Here is a 12,323-nt window from a genome sequence, read left to right on the forward strand (position 1 = left end):
ATATATCAGGATATCATCAATAAATACAATTACAAATCTATCCAGAAACGGCTTGAACACCCTATTCATTAAATCCATGAATGCAGCTGGAGCATTAGTCAGTCCGAAAGGCATCACAAGAAACTCATAGTGCCCGTATCGAGTTCTGAAAGCAGTCTTAGAAATATCTTCATTTTGATTCTAAGTTGATGATAACCAGAACGAAGGTCAATCTTTAAAAAGTGGGCAGCTCCTTGTAACTGATCAAACATGTCATCTATACGAGGCAAAGGATATTTATTGCGTATTGTTATCTTGTTCAACTACCTGTAGTCAATGCACATTCTCAGGGATCCATCTTTCTTCTTTACGAACAGTACTGGTGCATCCCATGGAGATATACTCGGTCTGATAAAACCCTTCTCTAACAAATCCTGCAGTTGTTATTTTAGCTCATTTAACTCTGTTGGTGCCATCCGATATGGCGGTATTGATATGGTCTATGTGTCAGGTGGCAAATCAATACCAAAATCTCTTTCTCGTACTGTAGGCAATCCTGGTAAATCCTCAGGAAATACATCAAAAAATTCTCTCTCTACTGGTACACTTTCTATACTAATTGTTTCCTTTCTTGTGTCATTTACAATAGCTAAGAGACCCAAGCAACCTTTCTTCAGAAGTCGTTGAGCCTTCATAAAAGATACAACTTTTCAAGTCTCTGGAACCTGACCCCATTTTAGAACAAAACTGGGTTCATTTGGTATCTCAAACTTGACTATCTTTGAATGACAATCGACGATAGCATAGCAAGAAGATAATCAATCCATTCCCATCTGCATGTCAAAGTCAATCATATCAAGTACAATAAGATCAGCTAGAGTATCTCTACCCTCAACCCAAATCTGACAAGCACGATACACGTATTCAACTAATAGAGACTCTCCAATAGGAGTAGCAACTAGAAAAGGGTCATTCAATAGCTCAGGTTGTCTACTAAACCTCAAAGCAAAGTACGAGGACACACAAGAGTGAGTAGATCCCGGATCAATCAACGCAAGTGCATCAAATGAACATACAGAAAGAATGCGTGTAACCACAACATTAGAGGCCTGATCATCCTCTCTACTAAATGCAAAACCTCTCGCCTGACTGCTACCAGCATTCCCTTGTCCCTGATTCATAGCAGCACGGTCTCCAGCACCTCGACCTCTATTTCCTGTACCTGTAGCACCTGAAGTATTACGAGTAGTCTGAGTAGGTGCAGCTGACTTAATAGAAGCCTGGTTGAAATTTCTTGGAGGCTGAGGGCAATCCCTCATGTGATGTCTAAACTGGCCACACCAAAAGCACTCTCCAGTTAGAACACGACATTAGCCCAAATGTGATCTACCACAGGTCTGGCAGACTGGAGTAGTGGCATATATCTGCTCAGAATTACGATGTCCAGATAATGACGGTCCCCTAGTACCCTGTCTATAATGTGTTATGTATATGGAGTGTGAAGACAAGTGTGTCCCTGTCTGAGAACCCTATTGTTGTTGTCCATGATTTCCTGCTCTTCGATTTTCACTAAAACCGCCACTGAAAGACCCTCATATCTTGTCCTTCTTACGTAATCACTAGCTGCACGCTCCTCACATCCCTTGGTTTTAATATTTCTAGCAAGGTAGACTACATCAGAGTAGGATAAAGTCTTTATCTGGGGGGCTACTGCAGTGTCTAGACGACTAACCAATCTATCAACAAACCTCTGAACTCGAGCTTCTTCCGTAGGCACTAAGGGGCATATCTAGCCAGCTTACAAAACTTGGTGTTATATGTTGACACATCCATATCTGGAGTCTGAACCAATCTGTCAAAGTCTCTATCATATTTTTTCATCAGTCTGTCCGTAAGAAAATGATTCATGAACAATTTAGTGAATTCGTCCCATGTCAGTGGTGCTGCTCCTGCTGGCCTTCCTAGCAATATAGTTTCATACCATGTGTTAGCCATATCCTCTAGTTTGTATGTTGTGAGCTCCACGTCTCTCTCACTAGAACATCCTAGAGCAAGTAATGCCTTGAGTGTCCCATCTAATAAACTTTGACGATCTGCCGAATTATCAAAACCTGTGAATTTTGGTGATTTCATTTTCATGAACTCTTGTAGGGATACTTCCTTATTCCCGAAAGTCTGAGTCTGTACAGGTGCTTGTGTCTGTAAAGTAGCCTGAGGAGCTGAACTTCCACCCTGAGTAGGAACCAATGCCTCTAACACATTCAATAACCTTGCCACTGCGTCTGCAGGTAAGGCAACAATAGGTACAACAATTGGCTCTGGTGCTGGAGTGTCCTGAACTCCCTGCCCTTGCACTTGATCTGGCATAGAAGCTTGGGGTTGACCCATGTTCCCAACTTCAGGTTGAATAACAGCCTATCTTCTAGTTTGATGAACGCCAACTTGACCGCTACCCCGGGTAGCACTACATCCAGCACCATGTCTAGCATATGAGGGTGTGCGTGTCCCAGCCATTTATGAAAGAAATATTCGAAAGTCAATCTCAAGTTATCTCAACGTACGATCAAAGATGAAAGAAGGGAAAACATTCCTAGATATTCAGTAGCCTCAAAATCATAAGTATGGGCGCCTACATACCCATGAACAAGACTCTACTAAACATTGGTCCATGACTCGGGACTTAAAGACTAAGCTCTGATACCAAATTTGTCACGACTCAATTTAGGATCATGATCGGCACTTAGGAGCAAGTGCCCCCAAGTAAGCCTCATCGATATTTTACAGAAAATCGGACAGAGTTTTCCTTATTTTTGGACTATCCCAAAAACTTCCATGTCTTATAAACAAGTAACAACCAACCAATATTCACCTAAATCAGTCACAATCTTCATCAACTAACCACAAACGGGTTTCCACCAATATTACCAACCTCCTCAACATAATAAAACCAAAACCAACTCTAAAAAAAATACGGAAAGAAAGTACAATACTAGTAACTAGTCCATATCAACAAATGAATACTCACGACACTAAAAGGATGACTATGGAGCGACTCTAAGAGTTCAAAGAAAAGACCATAATAATAAATAAAATCTCCGCCCACGCGAATCAGTGCGAGGCTCACAAAAAACTATCAACATGTGCGCTTTAATTAACGAAATCCTCCTGTCTCTGTAAAATAAATTTAGCGGGGAATGAGTCGCTAGCTCAGTGAGTAATAACACTTAACCACAACCATTTTTATTGGGGATAAGTCAGAAAACATGCTAGTATATTAAACAGAAAGTATCATAAAGATGCCCTTTCAGAAACAATAAATAATTTTCAGTCTCGTCATGTTTTCATGTAATATAATTCAATCAATAATTCAGTAATAAGCTCGGTAGACCCTGTATAATATCAATATTCATATTTGGGAGGTTTCAATGAATGGATCATGTAATCGGTATAACTGTGGACTTCTTTGTCAGAAGTCAAATATAACAGTAGTCCCTACTCGAGGAAAATCGGTAACGGTATGCTAGTTCTACCTTCCCACTAGCAAGGGCTATAACTGTACTCAGTAATTACAAGGTGCACCAGGTCTAACGAACCCGCCGTTAGCTACGGGATCCTTCAATGTCTACTCCCTTTTATACTTGTCTCTGTAATCTGTATATACTCGTAGAAAATATTTTAAAACAATATAGGGCATTTCGGTTCTTATCAAATCATGTAATTTCATTTTGATAACAGTAAATTCAAGTAATGGTAAAGCAGATCTAGTGACAACGGGAATATTTAAAACGACGGTAATCATCTCAAATAACTATTTTGGTATCATATCGAGTAAAAGACTTGTCCCATATGCAACTCAAAATAATCGGTAACATATTCATATTAAAAATCATGTGTAAATCATGCAAGTTATGAAAAACACAAATTGCGGTAAGATTACTACTCACAGTACTCGTGCCGAAATACCAAATGCTTCACCTCGAGCAATTCGTACAACTTCCTCTAATCAATCTATAATTGCATGATATCGATCTCATGTTAATTTCCATGTTTAGGTTAATTTATAGCTAATTTAGAATACCCAACCCTCGAGGTTTCATATTTGACTCTTAATTCGCCGAATTATATTTACCCACATATGAGTAATTACTAATCTATCAACTCCAACCTATTCATATAATTTATTATTGCAATTTCATAAAGTTCTATTGATTCTTTAGGAAGAAAATTCTCAATTGTGTGAATGAACTAGTGTAATTTCTATTACTCTGTAGAATCATCCAATCATGAGAATCGAAGTTAAAATCTACCAGAGGAAGAAGTTCAAGAAATTCCCGTAAGACACAATTAGTGCTTAAGATTCCTCAACGATTATAGCTTTGGTTCCAACGCACTGTGCCTACTTCTTCCTCCTCTTTTTCTCTTTTCTCTCTTTCTTCCCTGCTTGTAATTTGCCGTTTCCTGAAGCTTCTGTTGTGAGTTTAGAGCAGCAATCCTTTTTTCCTTTTCCCCCTTTTCCCTTTCGTTTTTTTGTTTTTTCCGTTCTGAAGCTTTCTGCTTCGTTTCCTTCAGAAGCCAATTGCTTTCTAAACCCTTTTCAACTTTTTGATAGATATATTAATGGGCTTCGGCCCTTTGATTTCAACTCTTAACTTTTTCCTTTTTTTTGTTTTGTTTATTTAGTTAGTTTCTTATTATTATTATTATTATTATTATTATTATTATTATTATTTTTTTTTTTTTTTTTTTTTTCCATTGACCAATATACTCTGATAAAAACAAAATATAGGGTCTACAATTTCTTGCACGCCCAGTGGGACAATCTCTACCTCTCATCTCAACTTTTCAATCACCAAAGTTCAAGAACATCGAAATGGCTTCACAGAAAATTAACTCCAGATCAACTTCCAGTGAGGCTGCTAATTCCAAGTTCTATGCTGATGTGGAAAGCATCCTCGTTGTTACCTTTGGAAGTTTTGGGCCAGTTACAAGGAGCAAAGCAAGCTCTTTAGGACAACAAGCACTCCAAGTCTCGTCCACGTCAAACCCTAATTTCGGATCTTCATCTTCAAAAGGATCAAGATCCTCTACAAGCACGACCCAAAAAGGGAACAATGTCGCCAAAAGGATCAAAAATGTTCTTTCCCAACTTAGTTTATCTAAGTTTGAGAAACCTTTCATGCTAGGTTATGATGATGATTTGATCGTTGGATCTACTTTAGTCTCAATTAATGTGACCTCCAAGCAATGGTCATTGAAGTTTCTACCATAGAAGAACAACTCGCAAATTTGACAAAAGCAGTTGAAGGCTTGTCAAAGCGCGTGCAAGATCAAGATGCTAAACTTTCCAAGTTAATAAATAAGTTGGATAGCATAGTAGAAGGAGAATCCATACAAATACCTTCAAATCTTCAAAGGTTACAAGAGAAATATGACTCATCCGAAAAGCAAGCAAGACAACTAAGGAGATCCAAGTCTTCGCTGAAGGTCTAATTCCCGTTGAGAAATTGAAGGACTTCATCATGGAGGCTATCAAAGATAAGCCTGAGTCGTCGTCCAAATTATCTCTCACATATGCAAATCCGTATACGCAAAGAATTGATAACTTGAAGATGCATGCTGGTTATCAACCTCCTAAGTTGCAACAATTCAACGGTAAGGGAAATCCGAAACAATATGTAGCGCACTTTGTTGAAACTTGCAAAAATGTTGGAACGTACAATGATTATCTTATCAAACAGTTTGTTCAATCTCTCAAAGGTAATGCATTCGATTGGTACACAGATCTCGAACCTGGATCCATCGATAGTTAGGAGCAGTTAGAGCATGAGTTTCTTAATCGTTTCTATTATCATAAGCATGATCGAACTTACAGACACCCATTAAGGAAAGAATGTGCCAGTTATTGACATCATCAACCGCTGGAGGAGATTAAGCCTCAACTGTAAAGATCGCCTTAGCGAAACTTCTGGCATCGAAATGTGTATTCAAGGCATGCACTGGAGTCTTCGCTATATCTTACAAGGCATAAAGCCCAAAATATTTGAAGAACTAACAACTCGTGCACATGATAAGGAATTAAGTATGGCTATAAGTGGATATCAAAGGTTTCTTGTCTTTGAGCCTCATTATGAAATAGATGTAGAGGATGCTGAGAATGGGGGCAAGTATTCATTCGAATATGAAACTGAAGAGTCCATGCATGTTGCAATGCTTCTCAATGCACGAGCGTAAACTGCAAGTTATAATGCTCCTTAACGCATGAGCCTAAACTGCAAGTTATAATGCTCCTAAACGCATGAGCCTAAACTGTAAGTTATAATGCTCCTCAATGTACGGGCCTAAACTGCATGTTGCAATGCTCTTCAATGCACGATCCTAAACTGCAAGCTATAATGCTTCTTGGAACATGAGTATATATTGTATGTCACAAAGCTCCCCAATTTTGAACTAAATCTTTAAGGCGTAAAGCTCTTCAAATTCGAGCAAAGTCTTCAAGTTGTAAAGATCTTCAAATTTGGGCAAAGTGTTCAAGTCGCAAAGCTCTTCAAATTCGAGCAAAGTCTTCAAGTTGTAAAGCTCTTCATACTTGGGCAAAGTATTCAAGTCGCAAAGATCTTCAAATACGAGCAAAGAATAATGACGAAAGCTCTTCAAAGTCGAGAAAGGACTTCAAATCACAAAGTTATTCAAATTCGAGCCAAACTTCAAGACGTAAAGCTCTTCAAATTCAGCAAAGTCTTCAAGTTGTAAAGCTCTTCAAAGTCGAGCAAAGTGTTCAAGTTGCAAAACGCTTCAACTTTGAGCTAAATCTTCAAGTCACAAAGCTCTTCAAATTCGAGTGGAACTTCAAGTTGCAAAGCTCTTCAAAATTGATCAAGTCTTAAAGGAGTGAATTATTTCGAATTGTAAGCTAAATCTTCAAATTACAACACTCCTAGATGCACGAGCCTAAACTGCAAGTCATAAAGCTCTTCAAATTCGAGCAAAATCTTCAAGTTGCAAAGCTCCTCAAAACACGAGTTTAAATTGCAGGTCGCTACGCTCCTTGACGCATGAGCCTAAATTACATGTACCTACACTCCTAGCCCGCATGAGTCTAAACTGTGTGCAGTCCAAAAACAAAAGTCCGCTAGGTTGAAAACCTCGAAAGAGGCGGCCTAGAAAAAAGTTAGGGCATAAAAATATAAAAACAGTAATTAAAAAAAATCACCCATTCTGAACTACGGTGTCACGAACCAATTTCACCTATAGATCGTGATGATGCCCAACACTACAGCTAGGCAAGCCAACTTAGTAATTTAAACATACATCAATTCTTTTCAGAATAATTTTCTAAGTAATTTTTATTATTTTACTAGCAATATTAAAGAATATATAAAAGATACCGATTAATTTAAATCCAAGATAAATAATCAACTCCCAATTCTACCAATGTGTGTGCTAAGACCTGGTATCACAAGTGTATGAGCATCTAGTAGATTATACAAAACCTCATATACTTCTGAATTAAAAACAGACAGAATGAAAATACAAGGAGAGACACTAGTAGCTGCAGAACGGCTCAGAAACGCAGCTCACTATTATGCCCCTGGATAACGTGGGTGTAAGACGATAGGTCCTCCACCAGTACTTGCCTCAGGTCCTGCACAAAAAGTGCATTAAGTATAGTATGAGTACATAAACAACATGTACTCAATATGTATCAAGCCTAATCTCGAAATGGTAGAGACGAGATGACCGACTTTGACACTCACTATGGGTCAATAATAATATTTGAAATAAAACTAGAATATCTAAATCAACATGATTCACAAAATTAGCAATAATTTATTTAACCAACAAACATAATTAAATTCCTTCAAATGCAACAATTCCCAATATATTATTTAAATTCCTTCAATTCCAATAAATTTTCAATTAGTCTCATTTACAGGAATAACAATAATTTCTTAACAAGCAGGGATAAATAATTCTTTAAATTCCAAAGATTTTTAATTTATCAATTAGCTTCACAAGCTGCAATAAACTATCAAAGTATCGTATAATTATTATTATTATTAGGCATGATTTATGCAGAGGTCGTACGGCCCGATCCAGAGTGTCGTATACACTGCAGAGGGACGTGCGTCACGATCCATAGATGCATCTATCCTGCCGAGGCGTTCGGCCCGCTCCACAAGAAAGGAGGATATTTTCTTATGTACCTCCGGCATGAGAGTATATTTATTATAAGTTCAATTCGAGAGGATGAATAATTTCTTTTAACAATTAATTAATTTAAACAGAAAATTAAGCATATGATATTTTCATCTTTAATATTATTCCCTAATAATTCACTATATATATATATATATATATATATATATATATATATATATATATATATATATATATATATCAAATAATTTTAATTAAACAAAGAATATAATTTGCACAAGTAATTCATGTTGTGGGTCCTAAACTACCCAGACTTTAGCATTAATAGTAGCTACGCACGGACTCTCGTCACCTCGTGCATACGTAACCCCCACAATTAGCAACAATTATTACTTTAATTACTTATGGGTAATTTCCCCCTCACAAGATTAGACAAGAGACTTACCTTATCTCGAAGTCCACTTTCCGATCAAAATATCGCGTAAAAACCTCAATTCGATGCCGAAAAATTCGAAACTATCCAAAAGTTATATAAAATAATTAATACAAGTTTATTAAATTCGAAATTCATCTATTAAATAAATTACCCTATCCAAAATGGTAAAATTTCTAAAATTTACCCCGGGCTCACGTGCCCGGATTCTGAAAATTTTCGGATGAAAATGTTATCCAAAATCTCTAGAACTCAAATATATAATTTCTATCCAATTCCATAATCATTTTCGTAGTTAAAAACTCGTTTTTATAAAAATCTAAGTTTTTCATCTAAACTTTTAATTTCTAAGATTTATTAGTTATAATCTACCCATAATCTATGTATTTAACTCAAGGTGTGTAGAATTAACTTACCTCCAAGTTGCTAGTTGAAATCCCCTCTCAAAAGCTCTATTATCGCCCAACAATGGAAGAAACACGGACTAAAAATGGACTGAGCTTCGTCCGTTTTAAGGTTCTGCCCAATAGTGATTTCCGCACCTGCGGAGGCTTAGCCGCACCTGTGGTTCCGCATCTACAGAAAAGAGCCTCGCAGGTGCGAGATTCCCCTCTCAGACTGGCTCCGCACCTGCGCGTCCGCTTCTGCACCCACTCCTTCGCACTTGCAGAAATTGTTCGCTTCTGCGAGCTATTGCCGCACCTGCGACTGGCCAAGCGCAGGTGCAATTCTGACAATAGCTGGGAACATTAGTTTTGGCTCCCAATTTCCAACTTGGTCTGAACCTCGTCCGATTGACACTCGGGGCCTTCGGGACCCCACCCGAACATACCAACAAGTTTGAAATCATGAAACGGACTCGCTCGAACCATCGGAACATGTAAAACAACATCAAAACTAAGAATCACACCTCAAATCAAATTGATTCAACTTAGAATTTTCAAATTCTTCAAACTTATTCCGAATGCGCCGAAATATACTTATACTATTCGGAATGATACCAAATTTTATGTGCAAGTTTTAAATCACTATACAGAGCTATTCCCAAATTCTGAATTCAAATCGGACCTCGATTACTCCAAAACCTATTCCAAACCAAATTTAAAGAACTTTAAACCTTCAAATAGTTAATTTTTACTATTAAGCGCCAAAACGCTCCCGGGTTATCCAAAACCCGATTCAAACATACGCCCAAGTTCGAAATCATCATACAAACCTATTGGAACCATCAAATCCCGATTCCGAGATCGTTTTCTCAAAATGTTGACCAAATTCAAACTTGGCCTTTTAAAGCCAACCTAAGGAAACAAGTGTTCCGATTTCAACCCAAACACTTCCAAATTCCGAACCAATCATCCCCGCAAGTCATAAATTATTAAAAGCATATTCGCGGAGTTTTATTTTAGGGAATGGGGCTTTAAAAGTTAAAATGACCGGTTAGGTCATTACATACGGTATGACTTGATCCTCTTCACTGAGGTATGTAGGAAACTTAGAGTTTCATTTTGAGTTCAGTCGCATAAGTTCAAAAGATACATAATCCCCCAATCGTTGTCCGAATAAAGTACGATGGAATGTAATCCATTCAATCAACACTTGAAAATCAAGCTAAGATACCATTATTTTCCTAATCTTTGGATCCCATTTGATTTAAAGAGGGCAAGCCGCTATGGTAAATTAGTGTTTTCAATGAAATGATTAATATCTTTTAGGAGGCTGCCAAATATTTGCATTGAAGTTCGGGGATTCGTTATGTCTTCATGTTCGTCAAACCTTCAAGTTTGTTGGTCTTCAAGTCCACCGTCCTTCAAGTTTAAGTCTGCAAGTCTGCCAGTCTTTAAGTTGAAGTATTCAAGCCCTCCAAGTCTTCAAGTCCTTCGGTCTTCAAGTTGAAGTCCTCTAATTTGCCGGTATTCATGTTCAATTATTTAAGCCCTCTAAGTCTTCAAGTTTGATAATTTTTCAAGTTGAAGTTTAAAAGTCTACCGCTCTTCAGGCTGAAGCGTCAAAGTCCGCCGAATCTTCAAGTCCGTCAAATCTTCAAGTTTGTCGATCTTCAAGTTGAAGTCTGAAAAGTCCACCAAGTCTTCAAAGTCCCCCAAATGTTCAAGTTGATGTCATCAAGTCCACCAAGTCTTCAAATTGAAGCTTCCTAATTTTCTAATCTTAAGGTGGACATGTTAGTCCCTTAGCACCTTAAGTTGGCCTCTATGCGTATTTGTCCTTAAAAGGAACTATGATTTCCAATCTTAAGGTGGACGTTTAAGTCCATTTGCACCTTAAGTTGGCCTCTTTGCGCGTTTGACCTTAAAATGAACTATAATTTTCCAGTCTTAAGGTGGACATTTAAGTTCCTTTGCACCTTGAGCTGGTCTCGTCACAGATTTGATCCTTCTATATGATGTTGTGGATTTGTCCTTTCATAGTTACCATGAATTGGTCCTATATGTTGTTGCAAATTTGATACTCCTTTTGATACTTCTATATGCGGTTATGGATTGGATCCTTCTATATGCTGTTATGGAGTTGATCCTTCTATATATTGTTATGTAGTTGATCCTTCTATATGCTGTTATGGATTGATCCTTCTATAAGTTGTTGTGGATTTATCTTTATATATATATATATATATATATAGAATTTGCTAATGAAGATATCTCCATTACCTACAAAAGGGAAAGAAACGAACGCAAAGTAAAATGAGGAGAAATTACTGTGACGCAGCTAAGTTAGAATTGCCAAAAGAAAAAGAGGACTCAAAATAGCTCGCAAAGGCAACAAATTGATGTTGACAAGCGTGGAGCATTATGCCATATATATAGGAAAATCAAAAGGTGGCTGTCAAATAGTGATTTCGATATGGGACGTTGCGACAATTAGTCTTTGAAAAGGACTCAGATAGTTAAAAGGCGGCAGTAAGAGTTTGTTATCAACAAGGATTCGGTAGCAAACTTTGAAGACAAATATCCCTAGTCAACTCCTAAAGAGATTTGGATAAGTGTTAGCATGGTAAAACAAGCTTAAAATAGCTTGGAATTGAGTTGCGTGAAAACTTCTTAAGGCCAATTAAATTGCATTAATTATGAATTGAGCTGAATTTCAATTTATGGCTTTACATGAGCTGTACTAAACATGTCAAGTGTAGTTCTCAACTAAAATAATAATAATAACAATAAGAGTTCTTTTAAATTTCCAAAATCAAAGGGGACATGAGCAAACAATCACAACTCTCACGTGACTGGGGATTGGAACTTTAGTGTTTCAAGTATTTAGTATCTGTAAGATAATTTGGCTCGAGTTTTAAGTAAAAAGAGAAGGAATGACGCTTCGATATTACTTCAATCCTTGTCTTCCAAATTCATCAAAATGTATATTTTGCCAAGTCTTGAAGTAGGGGGCATTTGTAGGCAATCGAAATGTTATTGAATTTAAATCCATAAGAAATTTGGATTTAATCTCAATTAAATATATTTCGATCCAAATAAATATTATGGGCTAATATAATTGGATTAATTATATAAGTCCAATACATATGGGTTAAATAAAGAAGTCCATATCAATTGGGCTAGTCCATTTAGTTGGGCTACAAATGATGAGCCCACTTTATTAGGCCCAATATGCCATCTTCCTAGAGTCCCAGTTTAGTGCCACGTATCAAATGACGTGTCATGCCAAGTCAAACAGAAGAGCCAATATGATCGTGCCACGTGTCAAAATGACAAGGCATGCCAAGTCAAATTAAAAGGCCAATGAA

At 37.3% G+C, this 12,323-nt stretch overlaps 1 protein-coding gene across 1 annotated transcript; it reads right to left on the minus strand.

Annotated features, from left to right (window-relative positions):
• Positions 1–797: 797 nt before the first annotated feature.
• On the minus strand, positions 798–2,367 carry LOC138907232 (uncharacterized). Its single transcript, XM_070197694.1, has 3 exons — positions 1,782–2,367; positions 1,508–1,650; positions 798–1,310 (listed from the first exon to the last, which is right to left on the minus strand). Exons 1-3 carry the CDS (start codon positions 2,365–2,367, stop codon positions 798–800), a joined length of 1,242 nt encoding a protein of 413 aa, XP_070053795.1.
• Positions 2,368–12,323: the final 9,956 nt, after the last annotated feature.

The sequence above is a fragment of the Nicotiana tomentosiformis genome, chromosome 1 (assembly GCF_000390325.3).
Source record: "Nicotiana tomentosiformis chromosome 1, ASM39032v3, whole genome shotgun sequence".
Lineage (NCBI taxonomy): Eukaryota > Viridiplantae > Streptophyta > Magnoliopsida > Solanales > Solanaceae > Nicotiana > Nicotiana tomentosiformis.